This window comes from Teleopsis dalmanni, chromosome 1, assembly GCF_002237135.1.
Source record: "Teleopsis dalmanni isolate 2A chromosome 1, ASM223713v2, whole genome shotgun sequence".
NCBI classification, from domain to species: domain Eukaryota; kingdom Metazoa; phylum Arthropoda; class Insecta; order Diptera; family Diopsidae; genus Teleopsis; species Teleopsis dalmanni.
In genome coordinates, this window is record NC_051846.1 from 34,928,215 (window position 1) to 34,944,923 (window position 16,709).

General features: G+C 24.3%; 1 protein-coding gene across 1 annotated transcript; it reads right to left on the reverse strand.

Moving 5' to 3' along the window:
• Positions 1–5,187: 5,187 nt before the first annotated feature.
• Positions 5,188–5,490, reverse strand: LOC119679457. Its single transcript, XM_038091818.1, has one exon. The coding sequence runs from the start codon at positions 5,488–5,490 to the stop codon at positions 5,188–5,190; it is 303 nt and encodes a 100-aa protein (XP_037947746.1).
• Between the last annotated feature and the right edge of the window lie 11,219 nt (positions 5,491–16,709).

Here is a 16,709-nt window from a genome sequence, read left to right on the forward strand (position 1 = left end):
GTATCCATGATTTTCACATCTAAAGAAAGTGTGGGAAATCAATATTACTAATCAAAATAGAAAATATGTAGTTTTGTAATGAAAACATATCTTAAAGCAAATAATTGGGGAAGATACACAAACGTTACCAAAAATATTATACAAATAATCGATAAATAATCACAACTACAATCAATCAATGTCAATCGTGTGACATAAAAAAATAACTATAGATCAATATTGAATTTTTAAAAAACTGTAAATATCGGTGTGGAATAAATGCCGTATTAGTTGTTGGAAAATCAATACTAATAGAATTTACTAAAATGCATTGATAAACTTTTTTTAGTTTTAGCTAGAAGTTGGACACATTGTATTACTTAGAGACCTGAACATTAACAATAATATCTTTAACAGATATAATGAAGGGAACAGAGGTTTATTTGTGATATCTCAATGCCAATCTGTTAGAACGTAATCCAACTTCAAGTTTTTTATATTTTCAGACCTAAAACCATTGTTTAGTTAGAACTGTAGCTACCAATGAAATACTTTATTACCAATAAAATAATTTAATTAATAATACTAACATTTAAATATTTTTTCTCATATTTACATAGCAATTCTGGCAAAGATTTCTAAACGCCTTTCGCAAGATCTTTGTAAGATCGACTAAAATTCCATTCATAACTTTTTATCTATTCTAGCACAAAAGTCTTTCAAAAAAACTTTTTAAGCAATTGAATTTTAATACAAATATAATAGAAAGCCGAAAGATATATATTATTATTTATACATACATAACTATTTACTGAATTTAGCTTATGTCTTGAAAGAAATGGACACGGCTATTGCAGCATTAACAGCAACAGTGGCAAAAAAACAATAATTAGTTTTAAAATTATAGCTTAAATATAATCCTCTAAATAAATAAATAAATGTTAAAGATATATTAATAAATATTAAAATTTAAATACATAAAAAATATATTAATATTTAAAATATATATTTTAAAATGTTTGCAAAGACAGCTTATTATTTCAATAAATTTATGTTTTCGTCTTATTTAAAATAAAGTTAAAATTAATTGTACAATTTTTACTAATTTTAATTAATTATTTAGTTTTATTTTATGCATAATTATAAGCATTTAAGTATATAAACTGAGTGTTTTCTATATATCTACCTGAGCTTGTTCCTTGAACCAAAAAACATTAGATTAGGGTTCCGTTTCCGATATTTAGTAGCACCTTACCACAAAAAAAAATGTCATTTCAAAACAATTTGTTAGATATCTATTGATATGTTTTTTCTCAGTAAATACTATATAAAATGGAACTACTTTATATTCACTATTTTTTACTTCTTGAACCAAAAAATCAGTTTTGGATTTTACATGAGGTATACAAATAAAATCCTGAATATTTGCTTAAGAGACTTATAAAAGAAGTTAGTCGTACTGCTGAGAATATTATTATTATGTTGAGGCTAGTTAAGTCAGAGCACTTAAGCGAGATTTCTTTATAACTCCTCTCTACGTCTTGACTGAATTATTGTTTATCTCTTTATCAGACTAAGCAATAATTTACCTCAAATCTACATACCTCCCCGATGAGCCTGTAACCATTCTGAGATTCGATAGCGCGGTGTTGGTAAGCCTGTCAGTTTTCGTGAATAATTTCAGAGCTCTATCCCTTATGTATTTTTTGATCGAATCAATCTTGTGGTCCCTGACGAAGTCACTTGTTCTAATGTACCATGGTACCTTGAAAAATATTCTCAGAGCCTAGCTTTATGCAATTTCTAGCTGGCGAATAGTAGTGTTTGAAGCCTTGCTAAGCGCTACACATCCATATAGAAGTGACGATCAAATTATTTTGTTATATAACAGCTTCCTGTTCTTAGAATTGAGAATTTCATTTTTAAATAGCGGTCGGAGATGATAAAGAAGGCACAGCTAATTTTTTTCAATTGAGCATGTTTTAGTCATGCAAATCGTTTGTCCACCGTAACGTCTAGATATTTAATGTTAGAATAACTTATAATACTAAATATTCCATAAAATGCTACTGACTAAGAAATTAAAAAATTTATTTCTACATACATCAATTTTATTATTAATGTATTTTTTTGCCAACAAATCGTATTTATCTTAATTCAGTTAAAAGCAAATTTATAAATAATTTAAAATATTACAATAAACAAATTACAAGTAATAAATTGTTTTTTTCAGTAAATTTGCTTTCAAACAATTTATTGCAAAATATACTATTTATTGTCAAATAATTTGTTGAAATCAACAATAAAACCAGTAGGTAAGAAGAGAAAAGTTGAATTAGAAATAAACTTAAATTTAAAAAAATTAATAAAATCACAGTTTATGTGTTGTCGATTTATACAAAGTATGTGATTAGCATAAATAACGAGTTTCAGTTAAATTATAAACTGTGTTTTATATGCAAAAATAGTGAACAATCGAGAGTTTTTAAGGCTAACACAGGCGAGAATAGCGCTGATAATAAATAATTTTGCATGCAATAACTTTGCAGAACTTTAAAATTTAAACAAATGTCAAAGTGGCAATACCAGTACAAAGTAATGGATATATTAAAATTAGTATAAGTATAAACGTTCAATAAAATGTAATTAAAATTGCTTAGCGCCCACGTACAAATAAAGTTTACTTAACAAAAGTTCAGCGAGTTTCAACGTTTTAAATGAATTTAATAAAAATGTTTAAGATACATTTTCTAAACTGCTGCATGAAAGTAAAGATACCTTATGAATAGGTGGTATCTTTCATTTCAACTCAACATTTTGTAGAAAATTTTACTATATTATTTTGTGTAGATGCATTTTATACATTTTTACTTTTTATTAATTCTAAATTTTTTCCAGATTAAAAGCAAATATCAAAATATACAAAAATTTATACAAAAAAAAGATAATAATAATAATAATAATCAGACTCGTCAGTGAAAGTTACTAAAACGTCGTTAACGTTTATGTTAATTTCTTTTACGTGCATGTCTGTAACGCTATAAGAATGTCTACATATGTATATTTATCTTACCACTCACATGATTAAAAATTATGGCTTATATAGATACATGAATGTATATGAGAATACACAGTATACATAGTATACACAGTAATAGCAGACCCAAAAATTCATTCGTCATCACAAAAAGTTGCCGCTGCTGCGCACATAAACTTCAGCACAATTAAATGAGGCATCTTCCTCTTCTTCTTCTGTCTTTCTTCACGATTTTTATTATTTTCGGTCGGTTTGGTTGCACTAATAAGAAGAATCAAGAGAAATGTGTGTTATATATGTAAACACCATCTGTTGTCAGTTAACAAGTCACTAGAATTTTGAGATCTTCACGATTTATAACGTTCACTTCATAATGACATTATTAAATAAAGAATAATGACAAATACAAAGAAAAATCTTGCATGAGAGAAATTTTCGATCGGTGGATATTTTATTTAAATTTAAATAAATATACTAGTATGTGACAATTTACATATGATTTAGTTTATTAAGTTGAAATCGTGATTTTTGTTTAGTACATACAAGAATGGTGTTTGAGTTACCTTGAAGTTCAGATTTGAATAATACATATATTATAAATCCAAGAGAAAAAATTTCAAGATATTAGTTTCAATAGAAAATACGCTACTATCAATCTAACATTGATATAAATATATAGAAAAACAGTTAAAAAGGGATTTAACAAGAATTTTCTTATAAATTTAAAAAAAAAATATTATAAGGATTAAATCCTATGACAGCAGGGCGGGGGACCTACAGACTAGTTCCTAATCCTTAGTTAGCTTTAAAATTAATTTTAATGTTAATTCAAAAATAAATAAATAAATATTCTATAACAAGAAACAAGAAATTTGTTTCGAATAGAAAAGGGTGGTAACGGTAGAGAAAATCCAAAATAAAATTTTTCCCTTTTTATAAGAAATATAAGAAATTTTTTTCAAGAATGATATCTGAGCTGGCCATATGCTCTTTCATATGGCATCCGTATAAAATTTTTGGATTGAAAATTGTATCCATAGATCACGCAAAAACACACACAATACAAAAGTTTTGTCAATTTTTGTGGCCATTCATAGAGCTAACGCATAAACCGCAGCTATATAAATTTAACTATTAGTTATTATAAATATTTTCTTTTCAAATCTTCCTTTTAAGCACTGTTACTCGATGAAACTATACCTGCAGTCTTGCTCGAGAAGTTACTTGTATATAGTTAGTTTTTTGTGGTAGAAGTCTTTCACTATATAATATATATATTTAGAGTATTAAAAATGTATTGTACCCAACAGCAAAGAAACCACGTGTTTTGTAACAGCAAAAGATTGCAGAACTATCCTTTCTAACTAACCTTTCCAGAAGGTTAATATAATATATTATATATAATGAAATATATAATTATAAAACTAAAATTTCAAATCAGATTATTCAATTTGGACTACTTTTAAAAATATGAAAAGATGAAATGTTCACTTAATATATACAATTTTATTTTGCAATTAATTATTTAATACAATTTAAATGGATTTAACTAAACTAAATTTAAATAAATTTAAATAAATTTTACAATCATTGCTTAACATTTTACAATCACAATATTTCTTTATATGTATAATCTAAATAATTTCATTATATGTATAATCTTAATAATTTCATTAAATGTATAATTTTAATAATTTCATTAAATGTATAATCTTAATAATTTCATTATATGTATAATCTTAATAATTTCATTATATGTATAATTTTAATAATTTCATTGTATGTATAATTTTAATAATTTCATTATATGTATAATCTTAATAATTTGATTTACAATATAAAACTTAATCCTATATAAACTTAATTACTTTGCTTAACACTATTATTACAATTTAATTATGTAATTTACAATATAAAACTTAATCCTATATATAAACTTAATTACTATTATTACAATTTATTTATAATTAGATTTACAATTTTCCTATATATAAACTTATTACCTATTAATCTCATTAGTTTCATCATTTTCACAATTTTCTTTTTGGTCTCTCTCACAGTACGTTGTTGGTTATTAGGATCCTTTTTTCAGCTAATATTACGTTGAATTTCCAGTAAAAGTATATACTGTATATAGTATATATATCCAATCCTTCCATCCTTCCGGCTCCTTAAAGTTCGGTGCTTGGTGTATTCGGGCCAACATTTTTCATACCCAAATTCATAAGTTTGCGCGTACGATATATTTCCAACTTCAGCTTACGTTTAAATTCCAACTCTTGGTTTATGGTCTTTATATCCTCTGGAGTGCATTCGTTTAGATTACTAACCTTCTGCGTAATAAGTTCATCAGTTATTTCAAATTTCTTCTTGGAGAGTCTCAAATATTGTGAATTACGTTTACGTAGTTCTTCACGATACAAGAAGAGTTGATAGCTCAAATTTGTTTTTGGTGAATTTGGTATATTTTCCATAATTTTTTATTAAGATTGTAGAATATTACTTTCGGAAATAATTAATTTCAGTTAAATAAATTCAAACTGTGAAGTATTCTGCGCTAGTTGAGAGTTGGAGTGCTTCTGTGCATCCTTCGTAGGATGTCAGGTTTTTATAGCGAATCACAGTATAATTTTCGTATACCTAGCGAATCTTCTTCAAGTACTTTTATGATTGTTATTGTACATACATGTAAATACCTGTCATTTCTTGGTAAATTCTTTTAATAAAATAATGGATATGTTTTTTACTTGATTGTTTTTAAAATAGTTTTATTGATTCGTGTGAAGATGTACCATATTAATCTACCTGATATACCTGTCGCCCATTATATTATATTATTTAAATTAAGTGCGTACATTTTTTGTTGGCTGTATGAACAGGTAAACATGTTTAAATGAATTAAATATGTTTAAACGGAAAATTAGATTTCAATTTTATTTAAAATACAAAAAGTAAAATAAATATAGAATAAAAAATATAATAATAAATTAAATTTCGATTTTTATTGAAATTTAACTATTTTCATATTAAACTCATATTATTCAAAAGTGATGAAATGCTTTTTATAAAAAAACTTTATTTGAAAATATTAATATTTAATATTAATTAAATAATTAAGACCAATTATTATTTCTTAAATAAATTCATTAAATACAAGTCAACAGAAGAGAGAGAATACTTATTATAAAAATATTTAAACAACGAAAAGTAAAATAAAGTATAAAAACATTTATTTAAAAATAAATTAAATATCAGTTTTTAGGAAATTGAATTTAAAAATATTTCCTATTTAAATTTATAATGAAATTCGGTTTCTATTTTCAAACATTTTATTTTGGCCTTAAATATATTTTGACTATTTCGAGAGTTGATTGATAAAATCCAATTTCAGAGTAGCGAAATTTTTTAATGAAAATAACATGATAATAAATGTAAATGTTAATTTTTTTTTAAAAGCAATGTTTTTAAATTAAAAAAATTTATTTGGATTTTTTTATTTCAAGTTCAAATCATTTTACAGCCATTTCACAAGAGAGACGTTAGACGTTAATGAAAGGTTTATGATGGCGATGGCTTGATTAATAATTAAATTAAACTTTGTTTTATATTCCAGTTTCAACCAGTTTTCAATCAACTCTCTTTCGTTAATCTATATATATATAATTAAAAGTTTTGTATATGTTGGTAAAGAGTTTTTAATGTGGTATTATAATGAAAAAAAAAAAAATTAGTACAATATTTGCAGCATCAGATATATTTACTCAAGGTTTGATCTCTATTGCCTGCCATATGGCTCTGATCGTGATCATTTTTAACTTTTAAAGTGAACTGAACTGATTTTTTTATTGAACGAAGATAACTAAGATTTATTAAAACAATATATTATATTTTATTATAATTTATATAAAAATAACGTTTTTATATTATTAATCATTATAAAATTTGTTTTTAACAGATAACTACCAATTTTTTTTATTAAATAAAGATGTTAAAATTTATTTAAATAGTGTTTTATGTTTAATTATATTATATTTTAACTAGTGTTAAAATAATGATTTAATATTATACTTCATTATACAGTTAAGTATTACTACTTATTTTTATTTGCTACATAATTTACTTTAGTAGACATTTATGTTTTGTTAATTGCTTTTCTTTTATAACAAACTATATAAATTACTATTTAATCACAATTACTATATAATTTAAATTAAATATATTTTATATATTGAAGTGTTCAATGAACGTGACATCTTTATATTTGCCTCTTCCTGTTTATCTTTCACTTTTTTAATGCCTTTTACTTTAAAAATTAATGAACTAAAATTATAGAGGACTCAGGTAGACAGATTAATTCTTTTATATTAGCAGTAAACTGATTAAATATTTAATATACATTTTTTTAAAGTATTTTTATTGACCTGAGTTGTTTTTTCGAAATTGCCAAACATAAACAGAACTTTTTGAAAATTTCTTTGGGATGTCATTAGGTATGTATATAATTTTAAATAGAATCTTCCAAGGATAAAACTAAATTTCGTCAAATGTCCAAAATCTTTTTATTTCAAACATGGAATTATGTAAAATTGTGGTTTTTGTTTTTGTTGTCAATAACAATGAGAACACTTCCTTTGTTTTTTTCTTTAAAAAAAGAAAGCATAAACCACTGCTATATAAATGTACTTAATTATTATTAAGATTATTATGAATATTTTTATAACCATTTGATTAATTCGTTAAATAAGATTTGATTTTTTAGAAAACAATAATTTTATTTATAAAATATACATTCAATGTAACTATATACATATATAGTTATTTATAACTACATATTATAACTATAGTATATGTAATGAATATTTATTATATATTTATTGTTCGTTAAACAAGATTCGATTTTGTAGAAAACAGAAATTTTATATATAAAATATATATTTAATATAACTATATGTATAGTTATGTATAACTATTTAATTTTAAATTATATAAAAAATTAAATTAAATTTATAACCTAAATTTAATAAAAGAAATACTACTAAAATAAAAAATTATTAGTTATAATTAATGTATTTAAAGAAATGTATATATGTGGGCGTAAAAATATTTTCCTTATTACATGTAAAAAAAAATAAGAAAAATCTTACAATATTATTTACAACAATTTATTTAATAAGTTTTATTTTGAAATGTTAAAAATCTTTCATTGATATTTTATATATTAACTATATAATTAATGCATTTTTTAATTAGTTTCAGACATCATAAACATATTTGTATTATAACATAGACATTAAAACTTATTTTACATAAAACTTTAATTTATTTCTATGTAAAAAATATGAAATACCATTAATTACACATCATTTTACAACATTTTACATGGAAAGTCTAATGAAGCAAATCAAGGTAGGCAGTGAATTTTAGCCTAGTTCCGTATTTTAACTAATTAACTACTAACAAATTTGGACATTTTTAAAGCAAAATTATAAGAAATTATAAGAAGTATATTAATCATATAACTTGTCAATCAAAATTTTTGTATGAAATTTGAACAAAAATAGCAAAAGCCCATATATTGTCATGTAAAACCATTTAAGGTTAATACCACCATAAATGCTTAATACTTTAAAGACTTGTTAATAACAAATAAAAAAGATACAATTAATTTTACTAAATATTACTTAACATAATGCATAATAAAAAGAAGCGAAAGTATGAAAAGAATGAAAGGAGTTGCCAAAATAATATAATATGACATATTATATATATATATATATAGTTTTTATTACAGCTTAGTTGTCTAATTTTCCAAAATTTTTATTAACTTGGAAGACTTTTTAATATACGGAAAGTAATTAATGTTCTGAATATTTATATCGAAAACACTAATATTTTATCATACTTATTTTTTTGGAACAGCGATATTCCAATATCTTTTAACGATAGAGTTATATATTATATTATGTCGTTATATATGTTATGTATTGTTATGTCGTTACTTTAAGATTATAAGACTAAAAGATTTTTGTGAAAAAGCTGTTCAGATTTCAGGAAACTCTTTTCAAATAGCGGGTTTTAAGAATCGAAAATTGGATACTCTAATATATATAAAAACAGAATTTATATGCGGACTAATGCCAACTCAAAGGAACCACAGCATCGGTCTGTAATATATTGATATATTTATCTTTGAATTTCTTTCAAATTATGAAAAATTGGAAATTGGGATTTCCAAAAAGATTTAGCATTTTGTTTTATTATTTGATTTATTATTTATAAGAGGTACATATATATTATTTTATGAAATTTATCTTTCTCGACATTATTTATAACAATCAAAATATTATTCCTTGAATATAATATTAAACATTTTTAAAGTAAGCAGTTCGTTTTTGATTGAAAAAAATTTTTGATATAGAATACTTATACATATTATACTTACATATACACTTATTTACAAGTAATTAGATATAATAAAAAAAAAACAAAAAAATTAAAAAAATATAAAATGCTAATATGTAAAAATGCTAATATGGTAATACTCCAAACAACGATATATAGTCAGCTAAATTTTCATAAATATATTAAAATATTTTTTGTTGTTTCTTCATTGCTGTTCGAACCCTTCTAACTTATAAGAAGATAAATTAGTTATAATGAAAACACAAAACTGTTTGTAAATTAATTTGCAAAAAAAATCAGTTATAATTAAAATTATAAATAAAAAAGGTTGAAGTTATTAATTTGATGTGCTAAAGGCGTTTATAATTAATACCATTTGCAGCAACAATTACAAATGTAATGAAGACTTTTTGTATTTTTTTATATAAAGAATAGTTAACAATATTAATGCTATGGATATATAACTATCAAATTTAAACATTTAAACAATAAATTTTAAGTTATAAAAATTAAAAAATCATAAAAATTTAATTAATTAATTAACTTTGAAATATTAATTTAATAATATTTTTAATGCTTTTGAAATTAATGATCCATTAAATTAAAAATATTAATATTGTCAAAATAAATTTAAAAATGCAACAATATTATATAAAATAATATACAATTAATGAAAATAATTATAATATAAAAATTGTATATATACTACAATATTTTATTATTACATTATATATAAATCATATTATATATATATTATATATTATTATATAATGTATTTATGTTATTGTTTTATATTATTAATATATATTGTATATATACTACAATATTTTATTATTACATTACATTATTATTAGTATATACTATTATTATTATACGTTTATTCTGTAGCATAATATATATTATTTATTTGTGTTTATTATTTAAAGATTTTTTGAAAAATATTTCTATATAAAAAAGGACTTTTCATATATGACTATTTATTTATATAGTTCCTTCCTATTTAAATTTAGCGTTTTTTCGTATTTTCATCAAAATTTTTTGTTAGAATAATTCTTATAATAGCAGAATAATAAAAAGAAATATTTTGTATATTTATATTTATTTATTTCTGTTTGAGCCAATGCACTTGAGCACTTTTACTCTTTCTTAACTCGAGGTATTTTTAAAACCCCTCTTCACGCTTTCACTGGGTTATTGTATGTCACTTCATCAGACTAAGCAATAGTTGACCTCAGATTATTCTATTAAATAAGTTTCTCCGACTTGACTTGTTATTTTTATAATTTTAGTGACTTAATAATTTAATATTTATAGTTATGATTTTATCATTTTTTGTTTTATTCATAATAATAAAAATAATATATTTAAATTACTTAATGCATTAAAGAAAATTAAACCAAAAACTTCTCAAGTATCTCAACTGCAAACAATTTTTTTTTAATATATATTTTTGAATAGGTTAATTGGTCAAATATATATATAAATAAAACTTGGTCACTAAAACAATAAATTATAAAAATAAATAAATTTTTTCATGTATCAAAAATATACACCCAAAGGACTTTTTGAGGCGCTTAAACCAACAAGGAGAGGACTAGCTCAGATCTATATGCTCTCTTTAGATAAGTAACATTACTTATAATATCAATTAAAAAACCTCTTATTAGTCAATATAACTAATTGTAGTTAATTTAAACTTTACATTTTGTTTAAATACAATACAAAAATATATATACAGTGATTTAAATACATATAGTAATAAAATATTTAATTATGCATAAACAGTTGAAGTTAGGTCACTTCACAAGTGTGGTAAGTAGAAGTTATGAATTAACTAGTATAAGGTCCGGTTTTAAAAATCCCTACTAATCCCATTTTTACTTAAGTGATTTTATGACCTGAGAACATTATAATCATATAAAAGAACAAAAGATTTAAAATTTTGAAAGACAATAAACAATGAAAACGATTGTTTTCCTTTGAAAACTAACATCTGTTGCATATTTGCCATAAAATAAATATAAAAATTTGAAAATTTTGTTGAAATAAACATTTAAAATATAGAGTAAAGTAAGTGTATTCAAGATTAACACAATAGGTAGAAGCAAAATTTAGAGAAAGTATCTTGAGAATTCTTTAAATACGGTTTTTTTAAAAAAAAATTAAATTAAAACTTGAAAAATGAACACATATATAAATCAATTCCTAGTATTTAACATAAATAACACTACGTTATCTCAAGGATATTATTAACATTTAATTCACTATATTGTGTGCTATAGTAATTAACATAATCGTTACAATCAAAACTATTGATTGCAGAGTTAGACAATTATAGCCGTCAAACTATAGTATATTTTATGCTATAAACCTATATTTCGAGAAGTAAGTTATAACGACATATAACGTAGTTTTTTGAATCAACTGAGTCTACTAAAATCTTTCATCAATAGATATCTAACTATATCAAAACACGTAACTATGTATTAAAGATATTTCATATTACAAAATTTTCACATTTTAGGTCTTAAGGTGTTTGATTTGACCAATAATTTGCTTATACTATATGCTATTAAACAGGTCATTTACTACACTTGTATCCTATAAAACTTCATATGAGTGATATGACTAGACTTCATATCACTTTCATTTGTAGTGAAGCAATTTCTTGTGAAATATTTTTTTTTATTAAAATTTAATTAATATTTATGTTTATTTTTAATGTTTCTTCCGATATAAATTGCTTAAAATTAGTTTAATATAAATGCTGTGCAAATCGAAAATTTAATCGTTTATTACTTTTAATTTTATTGCTTTTTATTTAATTTTATGTAAAAGGTAAACTCCTTAATTTTTTTTATTGTATTGCTTTAAAATTTTTACAAAATTAATTGCAATAGACTTATGTAGGCTTGGGCTAATAAGCAATTCTACTCACAATAATAAAATTCGTTTTCAATATTATTTTAAATGATTGCTTAAAATACCATTTCAAAATTATTTTTTGTAATTTAATCTTAACAGATTTTTGACAATTAGTAGATTTTCCAACAAATAGATTTGCAAGGACAGATTTAAAAAACTACGAATTCTTTATATAATCTTTTGAAAGAAAAAATATATTTATCTTATAAAAAACAGTATTGTGAAACAGCTTTTGAAAATTCGACAAAATAACAAAAACTAAATAATTATTATTTTATTATTAATCTTAGAATGGAACTCTGAATTAGGCAAAGGAACTCTAACCTGTCTTATAAACGGCGCAAAGAAAGAAGAAAGAGAAGTTCTCTTTGGGAAAGGCTATCAAGACTATCACGTCTAAAATGCTTTTAGGGACTTACAAGTCTTAGATTAATCTAAGAATTATAACGGAATTATTGACTGGTCACTGTATGTTAGATTGAATAATCATCTTACGAAGTTAAGAATTCAATCCAACTCAGACATACCTCCTAACGTTGGTCAAAACAGTATTTCTCAAAAATAAGTATCAGATTTTGCATCTAATAATATGTGTTATTTTTGAGTGGATAGAAAAATATTACTTTCTAAATAAAGAAACAAAAAGAGTGCCAAAATAGTAAAGGTAGTAAATAAGTGCAGACTCGATGGCACACTCGTTCCCAACTTTATTCAGTTGAGATCAGCAAATCTTTTAACTTAACATCAAGCGTTTAGATGACTTTTTATTCTCCCTAAAACGAAGACACTTCACCAGGCGTAATACTCTCATAGTATCCACCCAGATGAATTTACCATCCATCTACTAAATAATAACCCCGTAATCCCTCTTAACAAAAAAAAACCTCTTAACAATCGTGTTTACAACACCCACTTGTTTACTCTTAGTCAGCAATTACTACCTAACGAGAACATCGCTCTTTCCTCCCTTCACATATTAACAAATGTGGCTTAGAGATATTTATTGTCTAAATACTAAGCCTGTATTCTAATGTCTATCTTTCCGTTGATAACTAAAATGGGATTTCAGCTTTTGACCTTAACAGCCCAATAACTGGAATTTATCCACTTTGTATTCCTAGAAGATGGTTTTAGTTTTTATTCTCACACTGTGGCTTTCGATACTTTCCATCTACAAGAAAAACAAAGGTGTTTAAATAACCACATTGTGATATGATTCTCTGAGTAACAATCATATATGCACCTAGAAAGCCGTATAAACAAATATGTATCCCTATATATTTTTATGTAATGGTGTTTAGTATATGGATATGGTGTGGATGAACTAAAAGCACTCAAAGATGAATTTAACTATAAAAAGGAGCTAACAAAAAAGAAAACTAATTAAAGAAATATGCGTAAACAAAGAAAGCAACATCTTTGACTTGATTATGACCATTTAATTCGCATTGCAAACACAACCAAACTGTTATTAGCCGACAACTTAAGTCGAACTCAAGCTTAGGTGTGATTAAAACTAATTAAATAAAATTTATTTCAGCATTTTAATTATCTTTTAATATAAATTTATAATAATGTGAAGTATTTAAAATGAAAAGAGTAAAAAAAATCCTGCAATGAGATAAAACTGCTAACACCACTTCAGATGAAAGAAAAAACGTTGATATTATTTTATGATAATTACTATTTGCATGGCCATTATGTGGGCCATAATTAGCATTTAAAGACTTGTAACGAAGATAAAAGATTAAAAGTACGATATTTTCATATTTATTTAAATTCCACACTAATTTGCTATAATTATTATTGTTGTTATAGGGAAAAAAATGTCAAAATATTGTTGCTCTACGTTCACAATCGCTGGCTGGCAGGCAGGCAGTAATGCAAGTGCCATTTTACTCGTAGATCGGCAACTAAACTACAACGTCAATAATTGTCGGTAGAAGATAACTAAAAATGTAGGAGTGGAAATTCCTGTTCTAAACATTAGTAAAACCTCAAAAAATTCACAAATCTTAACGATTCGCAAGGCAGGAGTAGTAGTAGTAGTAGAAGTGCAGACCATAAACTCACTTGTGCTTTGCTTTGTGGTGCAGCAAAACAAGACAAAATCCATAAGAAAAAAGTGAGTTGAAAGAGTCTTAAGTTCACAACTAGACGTAGATTTATACCTTGTCATGTCAGGCATTTTATGCGAGTAAAAATACTTATAGCTTGTTTCTTGCTGGCTTACCTTATCGGAGTAACGTTGCTGCGATTGTGCTGCTTGCTGCTAATGGTGCGCTGGATGCAGTGCAGCGGCTTTGTGCTGCTTAGTATAAATGCCAATTTCGGTATTTGCCAGGAAATTATTCCCACGAATTGTGTAAACTGTTGGTGTTTTTGTTGTTGTTGGTACTTGTTTTAGATATATATATATATATAGATATATTTTTTTTTGCTGTTACTAGTTTTGTTTAGAAGTTGCAGATTTATTATTTGCAGCTCACAAAAATTTTTAAAATTTTTTTTTTTTGCACTGTCTGCTTGGTTAAATGCTAAACCATTGTATAGACAAAAAAAATCAACTTAAAGTTCAATTATAGCCAAACTTCAATATCAAACAATATAATGTATAAAAAATTTTTTTTTTCATATAATTTTAGTATAGAATTTTGGGTAATTTGCACAATTGTAGTTTTATGTTAACAAATTATAAGAAAATTTTTAGTTAATTTTATTGTCAGTTAAAGTAAATAAGATAAGTGCTTGTAACGATTTGAAGTGTAAATATTTATCATCCACAATTGTTAATTGAAAGCAAATACGTTTTTGACACACGATTTTTTTTTTAAATTTTTTTGAAGATCGGTGACTTTTGTTTTAAAACCAGCGATATTTCAGCGATAGATACAAGTGATTATTGTTTGAAGAACAGCGATTTATTTGGGTGAGAAGAAAAGTAATTTTTGTAAAAACAACTATGATTTTTTGCAAAAGGAACAGCAATTTTTATAAAAAATTATAACAATTTTTGTTAATATTTAAAACTTAGTTATTTTTTAAGAAGTTCAAATTTCACAACTCAAGAAGTGCACTATTGACTTAATTTTTTTTCAATATTTAATACAATTTTTTTTAATTCTGGATTCTTTCACTTTTCCTTTAGCCAGATACGTATTTGACCATCGATGAAGACACCTGCACTTAGCAAAAAGTAGAAATATGCGAAATCCACGCTATTCTGAAATTTGTGTAAATTGGCTAATATCACACACGACACCGCAAGACGTAATAAAAATACGAACAACAATAAAAACGCATTCATTTACAAACAACAACATAATAGTTACCAAAACTAAAAAAAAATATCTTTAAAAATTCCAAATTATTAAACACAAACTCAAAACCGCATTCGGGAAATCAAATTACTTTTGGTCAAAAAGTGAACCAAGGCGGCTTTGAAGTGGTCTGAAAATGCACTTTTTTTTTAGATTAAACTCGCTTCGCCACCACAAACAGTAATTATTTTAAATGGTACGAATATTTTGGGATTTCTTGTTTAAAACATTTTTTGTTTATCTAAAAAAAAGAAAATTTTTTTCGAATAATTTTTTCTCAATTCAAACTTTTTTAATTTTCTTTTTAAAACCAAGTTAACACGCAAACACACTTCCACAAAATGGTAACAAAATATTGAAGAAAAAAAAGAATCGTTTTTTTTTCATTTGCTTACTTTTGTAAATTTTTGTAAATGGATACAAAAAAAAAGATAAAAGTGTAGCACTAAGCAATTTCCAAAAACAAAAAATTATCAAAATAACAAAATCTTCCCGCCGCTCGTAGACGCGTTGTGCACGTTTAGCCGCTGCAACGGTTTACTTACGAATGGTCTTAGCTCCATCGGCAACTTAAAGTTGCCGTTCAAGTTAAGTTCGAAAAAAATTCACAATTTCGAAATTAACTTTTTGATAGCCAAGTTTGCTGCTACTTGTACGGAAAAAAGAGAGGCTTTAGAAACACAATTCGAATGAGAAAGATTAAATTTCGTTACAGAAGAAAGAGAGTGAGAGTGAGAGATATGTCTCTTGTTCAAGTTTGTTGTTTGAGTCTTTTGTCAGCAAGTTTTGTTCTATTGATAAGAGAGAGGCAATACTTGTATTTAATTATATTAATTATAACTGTAAATTATTGAATATACACGCCACACATGTGAAAACAGCAAATGTATTTGTTATAAACTTTTGTAAATATTTAATTTCATAACAAACGTTCGTTTTATTCTTAATTAATAACAAAAAAAGGTTTTTAGTAAATTTTAATTATTGTTTTTTACCTTTCTATTTAGTTTGAAGTTCTTATTTGTTTAGCTGATTTTTAAAATATA